The sequence below is a fragment of the Mustelus asterias genome, chromosome 7, assembly GCF_964213995.1.
Source record: "Mustelus asterias chromosome 7, sMusAst1.hap1.1, whole genome shotgun sequence".
Lineage (NCBI taxonomy): Eukaryota > Metazoa > Chordata > Chondrichthyes > Carcharhiniformes > Triakidae > Mustelus > Mustelus asterias.
The window spans coordinates 86511245-86537611 of NC_135807.1; the positions used below are offsets into that span (position 1 = coordinate 86511245).

Genomic DNA, 26367 nt, shown 5'->3' on the forward strand with positions numbered 1-26367 from the left:
GAAACATCTATACCCAAAATAATACACACACATTTTGCCCAGGAAATTACTCAGCTGGTCCAGCAGCATCTGTGGAGAGTGAAATAGAGTGATGACAGGACATGTGGGCGGCACTTTGGTTAGTACTGCTGCCTCACAGCGCCAGGGACCTGGGTTCGATTCCCGGCTTGGGTCACTGTCTGTGTGGAGTTTGCACGTTCTCCCCATGTCTGCGTAGGTTTCCTCCAGGTGCTCCGGTTTCCTTCTACAGTTCGAAAGACTTGTTGGTTCGGTGCATCGGCCCTGCTAAATTCTCCCTCAGTATACCTGAACAGGCACCAGAGTGTGGCGACTCGGGGATTTTCACAGTAACTTCATTGCAGTGTTAATGTAAGCCTACTTGTGACAATAATAAATAACCTTTAAAACATCAACTTGAAACATGAGGTGTCTCTCCACAACATCTAGATTTAAGAATATTTCCAGCATTTCTTGCTTTTATTTTGAGTTTTCAGCAATGCACATTATCTTGCTTTTGAACTGATGATTTGATTCTCAAGGCATAGCAATAGCCAGAGCCATCACTCACCTGTTACATGGGCAATAGTACACAGGGTAAGGGCTGTGGACAGGGATGGCTAAGACCAGGGGTTCTTGCATCAGCAGTGTCCTACCAATTGAGCACACCATTAGCAACGGAATGCTTACTGAAATCAGGCACAGCAAGCCACCAAACATTAAAGTGGGGCCAAGATGGAAGTTCAAACTGTTGGTTACAATATATCCTTTTTCCCCCCTTTGAATCAGCATGGTAATTCAACATGATGTTAGACCACCTACTTCTTCTCATTTTGGATTCAGTAATCCACTGCAAATTGATATCAAGGGAGACATGAGTTAAGATGGGAGAAACAGCCAGAGACCAACAAAAGCAATTCAATAAAATCTGTACATCGACAGAGAAATGGGCAATAAAATGTAAAGGGGACAAGTATAAGACAGTGCACAATGAGAAAAAAATAATCAGTTTCATACAAACACATTGGGTGGTTTGAAACAAGGGTGAAGTTAAAAACCATTTGACGGGGTTAATCGATGCAGCACTAAACAGATAAAATCACTGTGAATCAGAAATAAACTAAACAAGTAACAAGCTGGATTATAGTGAAAGTTCAGTACTGTACAAATTGGAGGGTGTCATACCAAAACTGTCCAGTTCTCTGATTAGACTATACTTTGAATAGCTTGTTCAGTTCTGGTCACCAGGACGTATCTGAAACACTCAAGCTATGATGGAAATGGGGGGGAAAAGCCACAACAGACTGTTGGAGAAACTGGGGCTGCCCCACATCAATCTGACACTTGGAGCTTTAAGGTGAGACTCCTGGCCCACCTCGGGAACAAGTCCTGCTTAGAGAGCTGTTGGCTAATTGATGGCTAACAGCTCTTCAGTTCTTACAGCGCTAGTGGGAATGCTGGCCAATGCTGGATTGCAGGAAGTCCCACCATGCTGAGGAGTCCAAGTAGGTCCAGCGTCAGGGGTCTCAGTCAATGGGGTGGGAGTGGGCATAAGAGGAGGAGGGAAAGCAGGGGCTAGGGCCAAGTTCAGAGGGAGAGTCAAAGGGGGGGGGATGACATATGGGGGAATGACCTCCATTGCAGGTAAGATATCGGTGAAGGTGTTGTCTAGGTCCAAGGGCAGGTGGGTGGCCTGATCCCTCCCTCGCCCTTCCTAAAATTTCAGCTAGATCGGGGGCAGACAGGTATCCAGCTGGAAAGCCATCAATTTTGATTTTACTTGTGCCCCTGCTGGTAGGAAGCATAAAATGCAGCCCATGAATCCAGGAGAAGATTAACTGCCACTTATGATCAGCACAAACCAACAAAGAAGAATCAGCAGGGATTTTCTCAAGGCCAAGTATTCGTAACTAATTTTACTTTCAGAAAGCTTTTGATAAAGTCCCACATAAGAGGTTAGTGTGCAAAATTAAAGCACATGGGATTGATTGGAGGCAATATATTGGCATGGATTGAGAATTGGTTAGCAGTCAGGAAACAGAGAGTAGCAAGAAATGGATCTTCTTTGAATTGGCAGGTGGTGACTAGCTGGATCCCACAGGAAAGAGTGCTTGGTTCCCAGCTATTCACAATAGACATCAATGATTTGGATGAGGGAACCAAATGTAATATTTCCAAGTTTGCTGACAGCACAAAACTTGATGGGAATATGAGTGGTGAGGACAATCTTAAGAGGCTTCAAGGTGATTTAGACAAGTTGAGAGAGTGGGCAAAAAATGGCAGATGCAGTATAGCGTAGGTAAATGTGAAGTTTTCTACTGCAGATGGGGAAACAGAATGGTACAGTGTAATTTAAATGGCGATAGATTGGGAAGTGTTGATGAACAAAGGGACCTGGATGTCCTTGCACACCAGTCAGTGAAGGCAAGCAGTTAGGAAAGTAAATGGTATGTTGGTCTTCATTGCAAGAAGACTTGAGTACAGGAGTAAGGATGTCTCACTGCAGCTGTACAGGGCCTTGGTGAGACCACACCTGGAATACTATGTACAGTTTGGTCTCCTTATCTAAGAAAGGATATGCTTGCTGTAGAGGAAGTGCAGCGAAGGTTCACCAGACTAATTCCTCGGATGGCAGGATTGTTTAATGAGGGGAGATTGGATCAACTAGACCTGTATTCACTGGAATTCTGAAGAATGAGAGGGGATTTAATTGAAACATATACATTTCTGACAGGACTGAACAGACTGGATACAGGGAAGTTGTTTCCTCTGTCTGGCGGATCTAGAACAATGGATCACAGTCTCAGGATACAGGTCTGAGGACTGAGATGAGGAGAAACTTCTTCACTAAGAGGGTGGTGAATCTGTGGAATTCTCTACCACAGAAGGCTGTGGAGGTTAAATCACTGCATATATGTTATATATAGGTAGGTGGTGTTGTGGATAGTTTGGAGGGATGTCAGAAGTTGCAGCGAGACATAGATAGAATGCAAGACTGGGCGGAGAAGTGGCAGATGGACTTCAACCCGGATAAGTGTGTAGTGATCCATTTTGGCAGATCCAATGGGATGAAGCAGCAGTATAATATGAAGGGTACCATTCTTAGCAGTGTAGAGGATCAGAAGGACCTTGGGGTCCGGGTCCATAGGACTCTTAAATCGGCCTCACAGGTGGAGGATGCGGTCAAGAAGGCATACGGCGTACTAGCCTTCATTAATCGAGGGATTGAGTTTAGGAGTCGGGAGATAATGCTGCAGCTTTATAGGACCCTGGTTAGACCCCACTTGGAGTACTGCGCGCAGTTCTGGTCACCTCATTACAGGAAAGATGTTGAAGCCATTGAAAGGGTGCAGAGGAGATTTACAAGGATGTTGCCTGGATTGGGGGGCATGCCTTATGAGGATAGGTTGAGGGAGCTTGGTCTCTTCTCCCTGGAGAGACGAAGGATGAGAGGTGACCTGATAGAGGTTTACAAGATGTTGAGAGGTCTGGATAGGGTAGACTCTCAGAGGCTATTTCCAAGGGCTGAAATGGTTGCTACGAGAGGACACAGGTTTAAGGTGCTGGGGGGTAGGTACAGAGGAGATGTCAGGGGTAAGTTTTTCACTCAGAGGGTGGTGGGTGAGTGGAATCGGCTGACGTCGGTGGTGGTGGAGGCAAACTCGTTGGGGTCTTTTAAGAGACTTCTGGATGAGTACATGGGATTTAATGGGATTGAGGGCTATAGATAGGCCTAGAGGTAGGGATACGATCAGCGCAACTTGTGGGCCGAAGGGCCTGTTTGTGCTGTGGCTTTCTATGTTCTATGTTCTATATTTAAGAAGGAAATAGATAGATTTCTAGACTCTCAAGGCATCAAGGGGTATAGGGAAAGCGTGAGAGTATGGCGTTGAGATAGAAGATCGACTATGATCATACTGAATGGCGGAGCAGGCTCGAAGGGTCTATTTTCTACGTTTCTATGTTTTCTTGAGGTAATAGGGAGATTTGTTGAGTTGATGTTGTGGACCCACAAAAGGCATTGGATAAAGTACCACATTTTAAGCTTACAAGCAAAATTGAAGCCCATGGGATAAAAGAGGCAGTATTAGCATGGATACAATATTGACCAAGGGATAGAAAATAGTGGTGAATGGTTGTGTTTTTGGACTGCGGGAAGTATTCACTGGTGTTCCCCAAGGTTCAGTAACTGGATCGTTGACATTTTTGAGACTCTTTAATGATGATGCTTGCATTTACACACGCTCAGAGGCCGAGCTCCAAACCACTGTCAACACCTTCACTGAGACATACGAGAACATCGGCCTTACACTTCACATCCGTAAGATAAAGATCCTCTACCAACCTGCCCCTGCCACACAACACTGCCCCCTGGTTATCAAAATCCATGACAATGCATTGGATAATGGGATAATGGGAGCTTACTGTCAACAAGGACAGATATTGAAGATGAGGTTCAACACCACCCTCAGTGTGCCACTGCATTCTTCGGTCACCTGAGGAAGAGAATGTTTGAAAACCAGGACCTCAAGACCAGCACAAAGCTCATAGTGGTACCCGCCCAGACATGGACTTGGTACAGCAGACACCTCAAAACCCTGAGGTACCACCAGAGCTGCTTCCACAAGATCTTGAAAATCCATTGGCGGGATAGGTGCACCATCGTCAGTGTTCTCACTCAGGCCAATGTCCCCAGCATCATTGACCATGCTTAATCAGCTCCGCTGGGCAGGCCACATCATTTGCATGCCTGACACCAGATTCCCGAAACAAGTGCTCTATTTGGAGCTTCAACACGACAAGCGAGCCCCAAAGGGCAGAAGAAACGCTTCAAAGACATCCTCAAAGTCTCCTTGAAAAAATGTAGCATCCCCATCGACACCTGGGAATCCCTGGCCCAAGACCACCCAAAGTGGAAGTAAAGCATCTGGGAATGAGCAGAACACCTCAGGTTTCATCACCGAGAGCAAGCTGAAGTCAAGCACCAACTGCAAAAGGGGCACGTGACAAGCCGGGCAACCCACCCTTTTGCTCCTCCAGCCACCACCTGCCCCACCTGTATTAGAGACTGTGGTTACACATTAAACTCCTCAGTCAACTGAGAACTCATTTTTAGTGTGGAAGCAAGTCATCCTCGACTCGGAGGGACTGCTTAAGGAGGAGAAGACTTTCAATCAGGAATATAGGGCACAATTTCAAAATCTGCAGATAATGCAAAACAGTAAATAGTGAATAAGAAAGTGATGGTCACATGAGTATCTGAATTAGGAGGCGTAGGCCATTCAGCCTCTTGAGCCTACACCACCATTTAATAAGATCATAACCGATCTGATTGTGACCTCAATTCCACATTCCAGTCTATCACCTATAATCATGAGTCCCTTGTCAATCAAGAATCCCCAAGACAATATGGTAAGACTGGTGAAACGGGTGGATATGAATTCAATGCAGAAAAACGTAAAGTGTGATACATTTTGGTCAGAAAATGAGAAGCAACCATACATTCCAAAGATACCATTTTAAAGGGGGTGCAAGAGTATCGACACCTAGTTGTGTTTGTGCATGAATCTTTGAAGGTGGCAGCAGAAGTTAATGAAGCATATGGGATTTTAGTCTTTACAGAGACAAAGTGGACAAAAGCCTAATGCACTGTTATGCCTAACATATACAAAATACTAATTAAATCCCAACTAGAGTATGGTGCCGAATTCTGGACATAACAGGACATGAAGGCTTTGGAGAGGGTTCAAAAGAGATTTACTACAAGTACTCCAGGCTTGAGGGATTATAGTTATGTGGATAGACTGAGAAACTGGTATTATTTGTCTCCAAGCAGAGTCTACAACAAAAAGGCACAGATTTAAGGTGGTTGGCAAAAGAACCATAGGTGAGATGAAGGCAACCTTTTTGTACACAAGTGGTTAGGATTTGGAATGCACTGCCTGATAGGGTGGGGGATACAGATTCAACAGTAGCCTTTAAAAGGGAATTAGATAAATACTTGACAGAAAAAAAAATGCAGCGATATAAGGAAATAGAGGGGAATGGGATTAACTGGTCTGCTCTTCCAAAAAGCTATCAGTTAGTGGAGCAAATAGCCACCCATGCTGGACTGGACTATGATTTGAAGCTACTAGAACAAGGAACACCAGTTAAAACTGATGAAGTGAAGAACTTAGATCATATGTCAAGAAGAACATTTTCATACAAAGAATGAGAAATACATGAAATGGCCTTCAAGGTAGATTCAGAGGCCAAAATCTTGTATACTTAAGATGCAGTAAGATGACATGAGGAGAGCACTGCAAGTTGTTTTTCTTGGATGAATGAACTAAGATTGTCTCTGCTACCTATAATTATCGTGTAATCTCTAAGGCAGTAAAAAGAAGCATTAAGCATTTTGATGCGTACTACCCAAAATATCTCCAGGATCATCTCTGGGCCATCTTTATTCATTGCTACAGATTAACCCACAGGTAAATGCAGAAACAAACATAGAAGAATGAGCTGCGTGATTTACAAGAAATGTGAAGCATGTGAATAGTGTTTAGCTGCTATCTTAGTTACAAGGCATTTCAGAACGTTCTGCCCACCACTAGAATGTTGTGAACATTTTTAGATACCATTACCAATTCTCATTGCTTGTACTCTATGTTGTGTTACCCCAAGAGGCAGTATAAGTATATATTTTCTTTCATGGGGATGTGGGCATCACTGACAAGACCAATAATGGTTTTCCCTCCCCAATTGCCCTGGAATTGATGTGGTTTCTAGGCCATTGTAGAGAGCTTTTAAGAGTCAGCCACATTGCTGTGGGTCTGGAGTCAGATGTAGGCCAGACCAGGTAAGGATGGCAGATTTCCGTTTGGACATTAAAGAGCCAGATAGGTTTTTATGACGATCAACAACAGTTGTCATGATCAGCATTACTGAGATTAGCTTCATATTGCAGATCGATTAGTTGAATTCATCTACCAATCCACTAGCTGTCATGGTGGGACTTGAACTCATGTTCCCAGAGTATTAGCCTGGGCCTTTGCACCACTAGTCCAGTGACATGACCACTAAACAATTGCCTCCCTTTATGTCATATATACATAAACTATACATGGGTAGAAGTTACAAAGCAAACTACACAACGGTTGAGCTTATAAGCTTCAAAAGAAAGCAAAATAGAATTTGTCTCAATGAGGCTTTTTTTTCCAATCTCGTTAGCAAAACATTTCCAATCAGAAAATGATGTAGTTCATGTATTTTTACTTTCAATCACTTTGCAACTATTTAAAATCATTTACATGGGCTGAAATTCTCCGTCCACGTTTGCGGCTGGGATTTATCGGTGCCACTGACAGTGAATGGAGTTTTGGCTGGGAAGCCAAATTTTCTGTTCTCGCTCCGAATGGGTCCCACCACGGACAAGACCGGAGAATCCCGTCCATTATTTCAGAAAGGCTATGTAACTTGTTGTTCAATACTATCCTACAAAATGGGAAGCGGGAAGAACAATGACGTACCACTTTGAAAGCACGAGCTGGAGCAGCAGTAGCGCCCATCACATCCAAATACTTCTTCCAGGAGAACTTCTCTGGATCAGAATATCCTGAAATGAAAAACATTCATAAATTATATCGATCCAGTATAACATAGACAACTCAAAATATGTGCAATTTGAAAACACAAGGTTAGTTGTCTTTCAAATATTATGTAACGTTTGAAATTTTATGTAGCATTTAAATATTCTTTAACATTTTAAATTGTTAAGTATGGAAGTTTAGAAAATCAGATAGAATTTAGAAAATAAGCTTGGGAGTAATTAATACAACTTTTCTGTGTAAAGCCCCATCATACACATCAAATATCGTTAAGTGATCTATTAAAAGTACATCAAGTAAAACAGAACAATTTTTCCATGACAATCTTTTCTAGTTATATGATGGTTGTCACATAGCAAACTATCGCAAGGTGCTTTATAGGTTGAGTGGCAGATACTAAATGAAGAGTAAAGGAAAAGTTATAGACCCAAAGACATCAGAAAACATGGCTATTTTGAAAGGTTTCTGGAGATGGGCAGAGTGCTAGCAACACAAAGGACTTCCAGAAGAGGATTCCAATGAGAATAGTGCCTCAAGGGTGCCACAAGAGGTGCAGGGAATAAGCAGCAGCACTGTAAATGCAATCGTTTGACTCTGATTTTGATGTTCCAGCATATACAAATGAAGATCCCAGAAAATGTAGGTGTACTTCCCTGACAACAATACTTGTGCAAAACCGATGCAAATGATAGCATCATTTCCTCACAAATGGAATCAAGGAAATTCCAGGCTACCTTTTCATTTTTTAAAAATTCATTCATGGGAATTGGGCGTCGCTGGCTGCCAGCATTTTTGCCCATTCCCAGTTGCCCTTGTTCAGGGGCAGTTGAGAGTCAACCACATTGCTGTGGCTCTGGAGTCACATGAAGGCCAGACCAAGTAAGGACGGCAGATTTCCTTCCCTAAAGGAACCAGAGGGGTTTTTCCAACAATCAACAATGGTTTCATGGTCATCAGTAGATTCTTAATTCCAGATTTTTTTTTCTTGAATTCATATTCCACCATCTGCCGTGGCGAGATTCAGTCCCCAGAACATCAGCTGAGTTTCTGATTAATAGTCTAGCGATTACACCACCAGGCCATCACTGCGCCATGCAACAAGCGTATCAAATTATCAAAAATGCAATTGCCATGTGCAAACAGACTGAAACATTCCTGAAATAGTTACATTTCAACATTAGAAACAAAATTTCCTTGTATCATGAAACCCACCTTATACAAAACATTAGCAAATAACTTGCATTTATATAGCATCTTTCATGTCATTAGGAGATCCAAGGTGCTTCACAACCAATTACTCCTGAATGTGATCACCGACTTTAGTTCATTTACATGCAGCACTTTCCCACAAACAGGACCAAGATAATGACCAGGTTTATATTTACCCACAATTGTGGAGAAAGCATCAGCTACACCAACAAGAACCAAGTTCCTCTCCAAATAGCACCATGGATTTCTTTATGACCAACTGATTGGGCCTTGGTTTAATATCTCATCCAAAAGGCGCTGCTTTGACAATGTAACACCCTCTCAGCACTACACAGCTGTCAACTCAGATTGTGTTCAGGTCTCTGGAGTAGCTTGAACTCAGAACTATCTAATTCAGCAACAAGCCAAACATCAAAGTCTCTGGGAATAATGCCCTGAACTGATTGCTCTACTCACCTCACTCTTACTTCATGCAGTAACATCCCTATTTCAATAGCGACCGCACAAGAGTCAAGTCTGCTGGACTTGCGGATAGCGAAGAGCATTGTCGGGCAATACAGCAGGATATAGATAGGCTGGAAAATTGGGCGGAGAGGTGGCAGATGGAGTTTAATCCGGATAAATGCGAAGTGATGCATTTTGGAAGAAATAATGTAGGGAGGAGTTATACAATAAATGGCAGAGTCATCAGGAGTATAGAAACACAGAGGGACCTAGGTGTGCAAGTCCACAAATCCTTGAAGGTGGCAACACAGGTGGAGAAGAAGGCATATGGTATGCTTGCCTTTATAGGACGGGGTATAGAGTATAAAAGCTGGAGTCTGATGATGCAGCTGTATAGAACGCTGGTTAGGCCACATTTGGAGTACTGCGTCCAGTTCTGGTCGCCGCACTACCAGAAGGAGGCGTTAGAGTGCAGAGAAGGTTTACCAGGATGTTGCCTGGTATGGAGGGTCTTAGCTATGAGGAGAGATTGGGTAGACTGGGGTTGTTCTCCTTGGAAAGACGGAGAATGAGGGGAGATCTAATAGAGGTGTACAAGATTATGAAGGGTATAGATAGGGTGAACAGTGGGAAGCTTTTTCCCAGGTCGGAGGTGACGATCACGAGGGGTCACGGGCTCAAGCTGAAAGGGGTGAAGTATAACTCGGATATCAGAGGGACGTTTTTTACACAGAGGGTGGTGGGGGCCTGGAATGCGCTGCCAAGTAGGGTGGTGGAGGCAGGCACGCTGACATCGTTTAAGACTTACCTGGATAGTCACATGAGCAGCCTGGGAATGGAGGGATACAAACGATTGGTCTAGTTGGACCAAGGAGCGGCACAGGCTTGGAGGGCCGAAGGGCCTGTTTCCTGTGCTGTACTGTTCTTTGTTCTAAAGGCTCTCCATCACATTTGTCTAAATCATGGGTTTCCTTTCTCCCTATTTTGATCTGTTGTTTCTTATTGTCTTTTTTCCTTCCTGCCTTAGCAAAATTGTTAATGGGTTGAGATGTCAGCAGCAACTATCCAAAAGCTTCCAGAATCTTTGGGTGGAATTCTCCCAAGTGCTGTAGTGGGGACTGGAAGGTGGAGTGCTTCCCGCTGTGAACTGGTGGGAAAACAAGCCTTACTAATTATGCACCCCAGGTGCTTCACACCAAATTCAGTGGCAGGGTAGGCGGTTGGAGTCCACCGTTGTGTCTGGGTGCCATGTTAAAAGGTGTCCAACATCAATTACCCACTATTGAATAATGTGGATCTCCTGAAAATGAAGATAAATCTGTGGGAACACTGTGACCAGGAAACAGACCTTCTGACAATGAAGATAGATCTCCTGGAACATTCTGAGGTGGAAATAGACTCATTCAGGACAACTAATCTGGAAGGTCCACCTGCAGCTACTCCCCTGACCCACTACTGTTTTGTTTCAGGATCACGGGCAGGGTCGGGCCTTCACATGCATCCCATTAAAGAGACTCAAATAAGGTCCATGCCACCCTCTGGTGAGTTTCCTGATCTGTTGGCGTGAAACTGATTTCTGAGCCTCCCGTCATATTCCCCCATCATCAAACATGCCAGCAGAAGAATTCTGCCCTGTATTTCTTTATTCCAACCCTTTTCTTGAATTGTTCCTTTCCCTTCAGGTTTCACATCATTGTCCACTTACTCCTGAAGACAGGTAAATGATCTAACGTTCATAAATTGAATATCATCAACACACACATTTCAGTTTGTCTAAAATCTAGCATTAGCTATTTGAGTATCAACTGTTCCAATATCAGAAAATCAAGGCCAAGTACGAGCATGCCCAGATCTTTCGCTTCCACTCTCAGTTTATTGTGGGGTGGGGAGAAGGATTCTACAGGGTTCTTCTGTTTCTTCATTGTAACATCAGCAACGGACGTGTAGAAAGCCTGGAGTAGGGATGTAAGAGCTTTCCAGGGTTTCCGGACTTCAACTAAATTCACGACGGACAAAATGAACTCTCACTCCTCCCCAAATGAAAATGCACCCTTCATTGTTGAGGGAGATGTTCTTTCAGTGCTCCTTAGCCAAATGTTCCTGCTATGCTCTTAATTTGAAATATTCAGCAAACTTTGATGTCTTTTCAATGGTGCCTGCAGCCAAATCGTACATAGAAATGTCAAATGAAAAAGGCTCCAGCATAGGTTCCTGGACACACCACTTACATCTATCAATCCAAAAAAAACAGATTTTCACTTTATTCTGCTTTCTATCCTCTTGCTATCTATTCATGGGACAACATTTCTTTTAACATTAATTTATTTTCATGGCATCTTAACAAACATCCTTGGAAAACTAACAAACACAGTTTACGGTCCCCTTATCTTTATATTTATGACTAAGATTATAATATTTTTCATAAAAGCTTGTACAGAATTTTACCAAAATTTGCCAAATTGTCAGGTTCTGACTGAAAACCAGTCTGTAACTCTCCAGATGCACAGCCGAGCTTTTCTGGCACTTAGTGTACAGAAAATCAGGAGGGTTGTGATTTGCGCTGTCAGCCTTACAGGAGCGGGGGTAGTCACCAAGGCCAGCTCCACAGTGATCAGCGTGCCATCTTTAAACTGTAACCCAAAAAACTGTAACCCCTGAAAATAAACTCCTCCCCCCGCCCCCATGGACATGAAGGACCATCCCCCACACAAGCATCAGGGCAACTCCTCCCCACACCACACACACATGAAGGGAACTCATTTCCCCACCCCGCCCCCCCAACATCGGATTCCCCCAAGTTCTACCCCTGGCACTGCCACAGTGACACTGCTGGGGATACTGCCAACCTTACCGGGGAGTGCCAAGGCACTGCCCAGGCACATCCCTCTCCCCCAACCCCCAGGTGCTATACTTGCCTTTGCACCCCTGGCAGTGTTTCCCCTTGACTAATTCCCGTTTTTATATACCTGTTGTAAACCTTGCCAACTGGGAAGCCCTTTAATGAGATTGAAATTTATTAAAATGTATGGAAATGAGGGTGGGAATCTTGATATGTCACTGGCAGGGACAGGGAAAATCAGAAAATGAGACCTTGCCAGTAATTATCCAGAATTTTGGGCCAGCATCACCGTTTATACTGATGGCGAATGTACGCTTAAATCTCCCGCTTCTCCCCCCACATCCCTACAAATCGTAGTTTGCAATTTTAGGGCAAAATAATCCTACATTATCTTCATTACACAGAAGAAGCAAAATCATACCCTTCTGTGTATTCACTCCCAGCAATTTCACCAGTAGTTATTTAGCAGGAAGAGAATATGCTAAAATGACTTTTTTTTAAATTACAGATTAAGAACATTGAAGGCAGAAAACAGGCTTAGACAGGCATAAGTTTATGCCCATCCTAATTACATTCATTTGAAAGAATATTCTAATTTGGAATGGAAGTCAGAAGATTAATTAAACTATTAAGTGAAGTAAATCAAGTGGCAACCTCTATACAGGCAGTTCGAATGCACAAGGATTAGCATATGAAACTAGATCACACTTTAATGGATGTGTGCAATTGGACACAACGCTAAAGGTGACGAAGAACCGTCTACATCATTCATCAAAAAGCAAAATACTTCATGTGCTGGAAAATTTAAACAAACAGAACATACTAGAAACTCTCGGCAAGTCAGACAAGAAAACAAGGCATCCGACATTTAAAGAGTGAGATCTTTCTTCACAGTTGAAAGATTTAAGAGATGAACAGCATTTACTAAGGAATGGGAAAAGCCTATACCAAAGAGTAATAGTTCAGTAGAATGGGTACAAAAAAAAGTCTCAAGTGTCTCCTTTAACTTCCTCCACATCTCCTTCTTTTGTTTAACCATTTTCTGATCCCATTGATGCACAATTGATTCACGCAAAGACTAGATGTTGCAGAACAACAGGCTTTTATTAACTAGAACAGAAGCACTCCCAAACCGATGGCTAACCCGAACTGAGGCAAAAGGGGCGGAGAGCAGCCACCTTTATACCCCGAGGAGGGCGGAGCCCTGGATTGAGGCAGCAGGGGCAAGCCCAGTCATATCCCATATACAGACAGTATTACAGTGGTTCACCACAGACATCAGAGCATTTTACTGGTCATTCCACATCTTTTCCTATGTGTATGATTTTTACATGTAGATGCTTTTCTTTCTCACTTCCATTTTTCCACTTCTCCATTCCAGCTCTCCTCCTACTCCCACCCCCTCCTCCCTTTACAGGGCAACTGCCATAATCCCCAGGCAATCCCTTAACCATCTGTACCTCTGTTCTGCCATTCAGACATTCTGATCACTTGATGGACAGTTTTAACACCTTTTCAGCCTTCTGCATCCTCATTTACATTCCCTTTGTCCCAATCCACCTCCTCTCCACCCCCCACAGCCCAACCCACATAGTATAAATCTCTGCTGATTCTCTTTGCTCTTAGCTCTGACAAAGGGTCATCTAGACTCGAAACATTGGCTCTATTCTCTCCCCACAGATGCTGTATGACCTGCTGAGACTTTCCAGCATTCTGTTTGCATTTTGAGGAGCTAATTCAATGAAAGACCTACAAATGACAAAGAACATTCAACGGTGCTTTAATATCCAAGATAAGGAAACCCATGATCACACAATATAGTTCACAATTGGTTTTTTTTCAAATCTAAATAACAAATGAAATATTTAAATTTAGTGAATTAAATGCAAGGAATTTAATTAAATAATTGAAACCAGAATTACAAGCAATTTGATTGTAGTTGCCGAATAAAAAAATCTTTACAACATAGGCAAAAGCTCTTCTCGGTCTGTTTTAATTAATTCTCAGGCTGTAAGCCTTGTTGGCAAGACCATCATTTGTTGCCCACCCCTACTTGGCAGGTTTGGTATATCTTGCTTGCTAGGCCGCTTCATAGTTAATGTTAGGATGGGATTGAAGTCACATATTAACCAGTTCAGATAATCACAGCAATTTCCTTTTCCACAGGAAATGAATGCAGCAGCTGATACAATAACTTAATGCTCACTTAATTTACTGATGACAGCTTTTCATTTCCATATTATTTTTAAAAACTGAATTCAAACTGTCATGGTGGGACTTGAATTCTCATTCCCTGGATTACAAATCCATGCCTTTAGATCACTAGTAATATAACTATGAAAGCTGTATCACAGCAGTTCTCAAATATATATTATCCTTTAAAATTTAAAACTGTATCTTTTCTATTCTCTGAAAAAGTGTGCATGCAAGGATTAACAAGTAATCCTTCTGGATCAGTTTTATTGTACCCGATCAAGCTCTCTTTGAATTGGCAGATATGAAATACAGCAATGCCTTCCAAGCAAAAGCAGCTAATATATTTATTTACAGTGATGTGAAGAACAAAGCATTTTCCAAATACATATTATAATAGATAATCAGGCAACATGGTCTGTATAGATCAATCACACTTTGTAAGGTCTGCAGATTGAATGTAATGTTCTTTTTTATTTTCAAACAACAAAATCTGTCTCTCCACAGATGCCATCTAATCAACTGAATGCTTCCAACATGTTCTGGTTTTGTTCCATATTTCTGGTACTTCCAGTATATCACTTTTGTCCATTTAATCTTGTGATTATTATATAAATTAAACAAAGAATTCACACTTTACAAGTTGCACCTTCACTGCATCAGCAGAAATTCAGGCCATTTTAATAATTCCATTTAATGTTTGAACTGTGTTAGTGCACAGTAACTGGATGTACTCATTAGGCTAATACAAGAAACCGTGGAAATATATTCTGCACATATCACTATTAAATTGCTGTTGATCTTCTGCATTTTAGTCATAGTTTATGAAACATTTATTTCATATTCTGAAAATCAAAGAAGAGTCACATTACACAATGTCAATGTTGCAAAACTTTTCTTTTCACTGTCGGCGAAAGCTTGCAAGTGCATAATGTAATTGCTTTGATCACTTCTGTTCTCCCTTTTTCTGAGCTATGCTTTGCTTACTAAGAACAAAATGAAGCTGTCTCCATAAGTGGCTGTGAATCTCCTATTTCAGACATGTGCTTTTCCCAGGGGTAACCCAGAGGGGTAATTCTGACTTTGGGAAATAGTGTAAAAGGATGATATCCAATTTGTGGTCTGTTACACTTCTCTCGCAATTTTATTTCATGCTGATTCGGCCTTCATGCAAGGAGATCGTACCCTGAGTCTATTCTACTGCTTAGCTTTTATAAGGGGGTATGATATCTGCATGACCTTTCTAAAGGCTGAAGATAAATCTGACAAAAAAAGAAGGGGCTTTTAGCTCATAGTCCTGTCATTTGTAGATCTGCACCACTTTTGGGCTCACTCAATTCTATTGAAATTTAGGATGCATTTTAAAGTGGGTATATTCCAGCATTATCAAGACTTCAGTATGTAAAGTTTGTAAAGATTCCCATTCTCGTAAGTCTGCATTCAATATCTATTAAAAACATGAAGATTAGTTGCTTTTGCAAACTTATAAATATAATATGCCTTAATTAAAAATTCAGTTGTCGAAATAGACTACTAATGGTCACTTAAGTACCTCATTCCATCCTGCCACGACCTTACCCACGACTGGGGAGGGCCATGCTAAATGGGTTCCCTGAAAACTTTTACTGGACAAGCTGGTGTTGGGCAAAGGGAAGCAATCTCCTTTGGTAGTCCTCTCTACCTTTCAGAAGTAACCCTCCAAGGGCAGCTAGCCAGGCTCCACCTGTACTCCGAAGTCTGGCCTCCATAAACTCCTCTTGTTTGGGGACTGCCTGTGTCCCAGCAGTGGCCACCATTAGAAATGAACATCACCAGAATTATTGGCCAACAGCTCTCTGTAGGCAGAATTTCCTCCTGACATGGGGGGCAGAACAGTTAATAGTTAATTGAGAATCTGTTAAGTGTTAAATGGTTATGGGGCAACTGGTACCAGCAGGTATGTCCCCCTCATTGACTCTTCAGGTGCAGCAACAGCAAACCCCGTCATGTTTGAAAGATCCTGATCAAAATTTCTACTCTCACACATGGGCAACACATTTTGTCTTCAAGATGTGTTGGGGTGGGGCAAGGAGGTTCGGTGTGATGTGCAAGGAACCAAAAGGCGGGAGGCTAAGTGAAAGCCAAATCTGTCCTTTGGCACTGAAATGTTGTAAGAAGCAAAACTGGAGGATTCAGTGCCCGGGGGCCACATGCGGTCCATCTGGATTTGGACTGTGGCCCACGAGACATTTTGTTGACTGCTGCCCATGCGCAGGGTTGTCACATTCCACTGATTTCTACCTGTGTAGTTTTTTCCTACTGATATGACTGATATCAGCAAGGGTAAATGAAATGAGATGCTTACTGATTGCATACAACATTGACTGTTAGAGCCATGTGCTCCCTTTGTGTCCAAAGTGTTCACATTTATTTTGTTTTTACCATTTGAAGTTGATAGTTCTATTAATATATAAAGGATTAAACATTTTTTGTAACTCATTATGAAATATTTGGTGTGTATTGAATGTATTTAGTCTTATTCATGGGGTCATGGTTAGTGAATAAGCCCGATTTCAATCTTGCAGCCACTGAGATGAAGGAGGCCCACTCACTAGCCCAGGTTGTTCATCACTGCTTTAGGCAATATAATATGCTTTTTAAGTTAACTTTGAGTAACAGCAACGGCAATGAAAATTTTGACTGAATACTCTACAGGATACATAAATGGATTTTTTTCTGCACTTCACAGTAATAGGTCTCTGTCAAAAAAGTGTTCTCACATGATATAAAGCATAGAAAGAACAGAGAGCGAGATAGTATGGTTAGTTATACTTCAGAGCTATAATGCTCCTTTTGAAGAGGCACTTATGATTAGTATGTCAATGATGTTATCAAAAGCTTTGTATAAAGGTACAAGAACACCTTTTGTTGATCGTGTTTACTTAAAATCCCATCAAACAATGAAATCCATGGTCTCTGCATACTGATAAATGCTGCCTATCAGTCACCTTATTTCGAATCCAGACCTTTGTGATAAAGTCAGACGGAATGCAGGGAACATGAAACAGTATCTATTTTGTACCAATAATTAAAATGCAGGCGGCATAGTCCCACAGCTGGAAATACAAAAGCAATTAAATTAAGGTTTTTCTCCGAGTCTGTCACTCTTCGTGACATGGTGTGTCTCGTCCTTGTTGACTTCAATCTTATTATCTCACTTTAGTTCTTGCTGTTTTCCAAGTCTCTCGCGAATAAGATACTTGCTTCATCCTGTGCCCTGATTATGTTTGATTTTATGGAGTTACCCAAAGATAAAAGCAAGCGCTGTAAACACCAAATCAAGACTGTTTAACTAATATCCTATTTATCATCATAATGATCAGCACAGCAATAAGATGTACACATTAAAGTGAAATTAATCTTTGTTAATAGTATTGAATGGACAACAATGAATTGGCAATCCATTTCGCAGCTTGCATAACTTTTGTTTTCATTAACTCCACAAGAAAATACTTCTGATTAAAAATTTGAATTCAAATTGCCTTTACGTGCATAACTAAAATTTGGTAGCTCAATCTATTGGTGAATTAGGAGATTAGCTGAAACGTTTCTGCCATGCCAGGCAAAATATCAAGTCGACCTAATTGTTATCAGAATTTTGGTGAACAGAATTTTCATGATCAAATTCTGCAAATCTGAACACCATTGTGTGAAAAACATGAAGGACTGCTCATTACATATTACTTTAACAATGTGTCTGAGAAAAAAATTACCTCAATATTTTTCAAGCTGAAAATACATGGCAAGATAGAATTGGATATAGTCATTTATTATTGAGCATTAGCATGGATTGAAAAGCAGGGTTTCACTGCGCTGGAGTAGCAGTATTAGGGGTGACATTGGGCTTTGGTAGTACTGGGGGGAATGGTTCTATAGATCAGCAGAAGTGCAATGAGCTTCTGGCGGTTGGCAGCACAGTGGGTGGCGGGGAAGGGGTTGGTCCTTCATCTAGAAACGTGAGTGGGGAAAACATAGGTTAACGCAATTAAGGAATGTCAACTTTAGCAGTGTTTAAAGTAGATGGAACATGGGAATTTTTAATTGAAGGACTCCTGACATGCATTATCAACGAGAAGAGTGGGAAGCATGGACCCGTACGGTACTAACTCTTCAACATTTTGAAGATACATCTGCAAACATTGATTTCAACATTTTGTGATGTGTTCTGTGATGTGCATCCATCTGTCTAGCGAGCTGATGTCTCTGTCTTACAGCTGTCACTAACTAGAATTTTTTTTAAGTATCAACCAAGCATTTGTATTAATCAGAGTTTTGAGAATTTTTCAAGATGCAATTAATTTGGGAAAAGAATTTAAAAACTCATTAGGACCAGTAAGAGCACTTTTTCTCACTCTCTGGGCCTGATTTTACCATCAGATTGCACCCGATTTTGGGTGCGAAAACGTGGTAAAGTCGGACGTGAGGCAAGTGGCACGATCCACGACCGCCTCCGTGTGCGTTCCCCCTTTACCAAGGGCTGAAAATGGCCACCGTCGGCACCACGTCTGAAAATTTAAATTGACTTGATGGGCTGGATGCCCAAACTTACCGGCACTTCCCCCTTTACCACCGGGTTCGCCTGTCCAGATTCGGCGCGAAACAGATATGGTTCACAAAGGTTCGATTCGGGCGCTCCAGCTTCTAAAGAGGTAAGTTCCGAGCTTCTGGCAGCTCTCTGACTCCAATCGGTGGTAGGGGGGAGGAGGGAAGCAGGTCAGATGGCTCTCTCTGGTGGGGGGGAGGAGGGAGGCAGGTCAGATGGCTCTCTCTGGTGGGGGGGAGGAGGGAGACAAGTCAGATTGCTCTCTGGTGGGGCTGGGGGAGGGAGGTGGGTCAGATTGCTCTCTGGTGGGGCTGGGGGAGGGAGGTGGGTCAGATGGATCTCTGGTTGGGGAGGAGGGAGATGGGTCAGATTGCTCTCTGGTGGGGCTGGGGGAGGGAGGTGGGTCAGATGGATCTCTGGTTGGGGAGGAGGGAGATGGGTCAGATTGCTCTGGTGGGGGGAGGAGGAGACGGGTCAGATTGCTCTCTGGTGGGGGAGGAGGGTCAGATTGCTCTCTGGTGGGGGAGGAGGAAGGTGGGTCAGATTCCTCTGGTGGGGGAGGAGGGAGGCGGGTCAGATGGATCTCTGGTATGGGGGAGAGGCAGGTCAGATGGCTCTCTGGTGGGGGGAGGGGGGCGGATCAGATCGTTCTCGGATGGGTTGGGGGGCAGGTGGGTCCGCTGTCCCTCTGCGTGCGATCTGTGTGGGGAGGGGGGCAGCGATGGGTCTGGGTAGTGGGAGGTGGGGGATAAGGATTATGTTGTGGGGGTGGGGCAATGTCTGCGGGGGCCAGGGGGAAGGCATTATCAGGCCCGGGAGCAATGTGGCAGGGGAGTATTTTTCTATTTTTTTTACTGCAAAGGCTCCGATCGGAGCTGCAGTGTTTCGGGTGCGATTGGCCCACAGGTTTCTGCAGCACAATTCAGAATCACTGCTTTTTTTCAGGCAGAGTGCGTATGGGGGGCACCTGAGAATGGGTCTAAAAGTCGAATCTGAAACACTCCCAGATTGAGCACTTAGAATCACAATGGTAAAATCAGGCCCTCTTTCTCTCTCTCTGTTTCCCAGCTTGATATGTTGAAGCAAAAGAATAACTGTTTTTACTTAATAGCTTAATTGAAAATCTACAAGTTCTTCATAATTGAGTTATTCGTAAATATAATTTGACTTTCCCACTGAGAAAATGAATGTTTCTAATTTGAACAAACAAAAATCCCAGTGTGCGTGTACATCAGAATTTCCCAGCAGTTGTGTACATCAGTATATTAGTCATATCTGAAATCCATCTACTTCCCCCATTTTCACACACTATTTTGCCAGAATTAAGGTTTTGAACTATACACAGGTTTTTTTTGAATAATCTTAAAAAATATCAAATGGATGTAATGAAAAATAAAGAAAAACATTGCATTAGCTGGGCTAACTAAATTATTAATGCATCCTGTCTCACTGTGCACATTACAAATGTTCTGACTGTAGAATCCGTTGTCAGTTAACAGGCTCAAGCTCTGGGCAAAATTATTAATGCCAAGAACATGATTGTAAGAGTAGCATTCATGTATCAACTTTAATGAGGGTTCTAAAAGACAGCTTACTGTTATTGTAAAATACATACATTTCTGATATTTTAGTTTGTTTAAAACAATTGCCCAGGTCTTCCAGTCTCCAGATTATTGGAAGCTGGACGTAGCCCACAAGACACACCACGGCGCCCCTTGGGAATCTCAATGCATTGACTCCATGGCAATTTCCAAGGAAGTTAGAAAATCCAATAGGAAAATTCCCTGTTCCCTAGGCTCCTCTGAAAAAGTCTCCAAATCTGAGTTAGAGTTGGAGACTTTGAACAGTTCCAATTTATTTATCTGGAAAAGTTACCCAGGAAATGTTAGACAAAAATGCCGAGTCTAATTCCTGGATAACTATACAACTGACATCCTTGGCTCCTACCATCTATCACACCAACCCAAAATGAGTATACAACATCATCTGACTCTCTCGACCTCCCCACAACCTGATCTGACTAGCCACTGTCTGATCCAGCTGTCACCTACTCCTTACACACCTCACCCATCCTACCATCTTATCCACTTAACTCACCCACACTACCCCCATACCAACTTACCTCCCTTGCATGACCCATCCCACTCCCTTAACTTGTCCACAGTACCCTCTTTCCCACTTACACACCTACACATACGCCCATACACTCACTCAATAACACACTGAGGAGCTTTGGGGCATTTACCAAAATACAGCAACTCTTGCCGTAAAAAGGAATGTGGCTTTTGCATCGATTCTTTGTACTTCTCCCTCTAAGGTTTCCTGCGTTGAGAGTTCTGGAAGATCCTCCATTGGAGGATTGGCTAGGGAAATCGGAAGAAGATAAGCGGGTTGTTTTTGTGTCTGATTACTGTCAGAAACAACCTGATTGGAAGATTTGCGCTAATATTTTAAACACTGCAGCTGAGGGACAAATAGTGTGATATACTCCTTGAGCTGTTTTTTCAAAAACATGTGTCAATCTGCAGAAGTATTACTAACTTCTGCTCCTTTGACAAAGCTTCAGGCACTGGGATCATTTATTGGGAATTTAGGCCTGGAAGTCAGGACATTCCACAGGATTTTCCACACATTCATTTTAAGTGAACCCTGATCCCATGCCTGATTTTACTACTAGGAAAACAACTTCACAGAATTTAAATACCACAGAGGTTCAGTGGCAGGTATGAATTTATTCAACTGCCCTTCCTTTATATGTTGCACAATGGTTTGTGTGGTGAGCTACTCAGGCTGATGATCTGCTTTAAAACATTCACTGCAGTATCAGAGAGTTTTACTGCACATAGAAGCCCTTAGGCCCATTATGTCTGCACCGGCCACCAAGCACATATCTATTCTAATCCCATTTTATAGCACTTTGGTCCGTAGCCTTGTATACTATGGCGTTTCAAGTGCTTTAAATATAAATATTAAATACAATAAATATGAAAAAAACATTTCTGTATACATAAAAACAGTGGGCGGGATTTTCCTATTATTTGCCAAATGTCAGTTACAGTGAAAAAACCAGCACTGCACGCACAGAGAATCTGGAGGCGTGGTTTGCACCATCACTCTGCCGCGGCGGACCCTGATAGAGCCAATAACATCAGTTCCGCAGACATCGGATCGCCATCTTTAACGAGCGCCCCGATTAGCGTTTGAAATAGACTACCCCCATGAACATGAAGGACCCCCGCAACAAGCCGCGAGTCAACCCCCCCATCCCCACAAGCACCAGGGCTACACCCCACTCCCCCCCACCCAACAAGCATCGGGCCCTCTCCCCCATAGGTATTGGGCGCTCTCCGCTACATGTAAGGGAACCCCCCCACCCCCGGCAGCTGCCAGGAGCAGCGTCAGGTCACTGTCCCTCTCTCCTGGGGGCTATACTAACCTTTGCATCCCCTGCGGGTTCCCTTTGACAGTTTAAACCTCGCTGACGTGACATCACGTCATCAAGGGGAGAATTCTCTACTTGGGGGAACATATGGTGGGGGATCCCTTTAAATATATTTAAATCTATCTAATTTAAATTAAATTTTTAAAAATGTATTTAAATGAGGTTCCCATCCATCACTGCGTCACCGGCGAGGAAAATCTGAGAATGAGATGTCGCCGGCAAAATCCTCGTTCCTGTGGTTACACAGGATTTCCCACTGGGACCACTATTTCAGTCCACAGTGAATGCCAGCTGAAAATCCGCCCCCATTTTGTGCACTTGTTTTGCCCATCACACTTGGTTACAGATACAAAACAATTTGTTTCAGAAAAGGAACGTGGGTTTTTAATATTGGTGCTCCTAACCTGGAGACTGAAACTGAGAAGCATTTTCTAATCACTACATCTCCTTCATTAAACATAATTCAATTCTGATTAACCTTAAATTGTATTTATTTAACAACAAATGGCAGACAGCTTCATAATAGAATATTTTACAAATTATGTAGTAGAGCAACCTAGCCCTTCTGAACAATCTATGCTCCAACTTACTATAGACAATACTAAGAAGCTCCCCTATTATTAAATGAATTTGATTTCTAAATCTGTTTTAATAATGCATTTCATAGTATGTTGAAATAGATGCTCTGCTCATTTCTGGCACTTGCTAATGTGTTGTTTGGAATACAAAATAATGGTCTTTGACTCAATCTGTCTAGCTCAGGGGCTTCTGGGATTCAAGTGATGCGCTAAGATTGAGAGAATATGTTTACATTAAAAGTAACATTCATGCGCAAGATATACTTACCAATTTGTGGCTGAGCTGAATGTTGAAGCCGTACTTCCAAAATCACACATTTATTGTCAGACTTGAACTTTTTAACCAGCAATTCCACCCAAAGCAAAAGGTTTTGCGAATAGGGAACTTGTTCTCACTGTTCGCAATTAAGAACAGTACTGCACCGTCCATCACTTTTCTAGGTTTGACAATATATAGTACAAAACAGACTTTAGCCCTGTCACTGGTGTACAAAAACAAGTTTGTTTTCCGCAAGGGAAAAGTTCAACTAATATATAAAAGGTCCCAGAAGCTCGGGACCGGATGTATACCATGTATTGGTATTTTCCGGATTTTGGATCCTGGATACCTGGTCCCCGGATACACTGATCGTGCCCAATTTTCTTGCCATTGTAGTTAATGAGGGGCAGCACGATAGCACAGTGGTTAGCACTGCTGCTTCACAGCGCCAGGGACCCAGGTTCGATTCCCGGCTTGGGTCACTGTCTGTGCAGAGTTTGCACGTTCTCCCTGTGTCTGCATGAGTTTCCTCCGGGTGCTCCGGTTTCCTCCCATATTCTGAAAGACATGCTGGTTAGGTGCATTGACCCGAACAGGTGCTGGGCTATGGCGACTAGGGGAATTTCACAGAAACTTCATTGCAGTGTTAATATAAGCCTTACTTGTGACTAATAAATAAACTTTAAACCTTTTAATCAGTCAATTTATTGACCTCAGTTTTTTTTGCCTCAACTGTTATAAACAATATCTTTCTCCAGGTGGAAATAGGCTGCAAATCTTCGGCAAAAGTTGACATATTCCCAAGGACATCCTCCTTTACTTTGTATAATTGTCCTTATAAAATAACATTCTCTGACTTACCAGCAAACTGGAAATACCCCCCACTGCCAGCACAAAAAGGACTAACTAACGGGGGTGAAAAATAATCACATTTGGGGCCACAAATGGAATTGTGTAAATTGACCCTTTGTTAATAAAAGATATTATTGACAGAAATGCCTGGCCCAGTTTTTGTGTCTTTCTGGATTTTGCGACACCAAATAAGGGGTCTGGTACCTGTATACATTCGTTGCTACATTGTACATTTGATATGTATAACGTAGCAACGAGATATGTGTTATATATATTATGACTCGAATGCATACTAATGTTATGTATATATTATGTATACATAATAAACTATTGTTCCAAAATGATTCTTCTTTTATTATCTAAATGACATTTCAGAGACATGCTATGATTGTTTGTGTATTTTAAAATAAATGTCCAGGTTCTATGGTGTCAATATTAGTGACATATTTCACATATTGCGATGGACTAATCTACAGTACCCCTGAGGTCTCTCAACTTCAATTGCCAAAGTGCAGATTTAAAAGGCAGGTATGGAAAAGCAAAGTTTTAGAATAATTGTTCATTAACAATTAACTATTCACACAGAAACATCTTAGGGCAGGCATTTCTAAGTATTAAGGAGCCTTCTCTATTTTGCAAATATTGTTACTGGAAGGATCTTTTAAACATTAAAATCATTGATGTAGATGGCATTTATGAATATTTACCTGACTTTTTAAATCTTTCAACAAGGTCTATCAGAGTTTTTTCACACTTTTAGTATATACTATCTTTTAAACAAATTAGTTCAATCTTGTTAAACGGTTAACATGAAACCTTCATAAGGGCAAATAAATCTTGTTAAAAACTTATTTGGCCCGATAGATTTAATTGAAAAGTCCACATCGAAACAGAAAACGGTGGAAGTTATGAGCAAGTCATGCAACAACTATGAAGAGAGAAACTAAGCTAATAATTTGGGTCAATAGTGGGTGAGTTTAATGCACAAACGATATTTGATTTGCTTTGATTTATTATTTGACAATCGTACAGAATGAGAATTTCCTTCTTACATCACAATTCCACACAGCAAAAGAATTGAGAACTTTCAGTTTTAGTACAGTGGGGGTTCGGCAAAGATCAAAACTCCATTTATATCAGCGCTGTCAACATTGAGGCAACATTAGCAGTGACATTTATGATTAAATATCAACATGGACTATACGCCATTGATGCATGAAATGCCATTCATTTCTCAGATTGATGCACACCAAAATATTTACATCTTGTTTAAATAAAGCAAATCACTTACACATGAAATGACTGCTTCATATTGTTCCAATCTCAAAAGTACCTACTGCGACTGCATCAGTCTGGCCATTCCATTTCTAACACCACCAGTCATTTTTTAAAATATTTGAGAAATATTGGATAACCAATAACAGTTGCTAATGAACTGCCAGCAGTTTTACAATACATTTAAGTTCGTTGCAAATAATGGTAACACTGCCGGAACATAAATATTAAACCGCATTAAATATGGAAGGCTATTTGGTAATAAAATGATCACTGCAATATCCAATCTTACGATGAAGCAATTTTAATGACAAGGCTAAGTTTCTATTTATTACTTTTCTGGATAAATCAAAAATGGACTTTGAGAATGGTAACTTTACAAATTATTTGAAAGCATCAATAAAACAAGTTATTTCAAACTAAAATAATGATCTTAAATGGTATTTATAGAAATAACCTGGTGTATCGCAACCAATACATCATCAAATTCACTAAAATCTAATCAATGATCATTAAAATTCCACTACAAAAGCACTAACACATAGCTCTGTAAATTATCAAAGCAGTTGGGACTGTAACAAGGGACATGCACTGACTACCAATAAAAATGACCAGTTTTCAAAAATCCAAGCAGTTTGTTCTCCCTGTGATTCAATGTTAGCATATTTAAATGCACATTTTGATGTATTTCTACATTGAACATGAAATGTTGACAGCCAATCATACCCATACAAATATAGGAAATAAAACATAAACTTTAAATAATTACAGCATTCAGTCAGGAGTGCTAACTTGTAAATATGGTTAAACTTCATTAAGTCTAACTTAGATAGGTTGGATGATAACACTTATAAGTAGCTAAATATACTCCAGTACATTACCTATCTGAAAGAAAGAATAAGGTTATGATTTGGCCAGAATTTTTCGACCTTTCACGCCAGTGGGATTTTCCCATCCCACTGCAGTGAACAGAAATTTAACTCGTTGCCAAAATCTCCATCTTCAATGCAGCGGGCGCATGGCGTGAACGGGTGATAAGATCGAGCCCATTGGATTTGGCATTACTGGGAGGACACCATGCCACAAAATTATACTTCACCAAGTT

General features: G+C 41.7%; 1 protein-coding gene across 4 annotated transcripts in view; it reads right to left on the reverse strand.

Moving 5' to 3' along the window:
• The window catches only part of LOC144495835 (lethal(3)malignant brain tumor-like protein 4), a 316415-nt gene that overhangs the window by 155653 nt on the left and 134395 nt on the right, over window positions 1–26367 (reverse strand). For all 4 annotated transcript variants that reach the window (XM_078216430.1, XM_078216429.1, XM_078216428.1 and 1 more), the window contains one exon: window positions 7512–7597. In XM_078216430.1, coding sequence (XP_078072556.1) covers window positions 7512–7597 — 86 coding nt within the window. The remainder of the gene's footprint in view (window positions 1–7511; window positions 7598–26367) is intronic.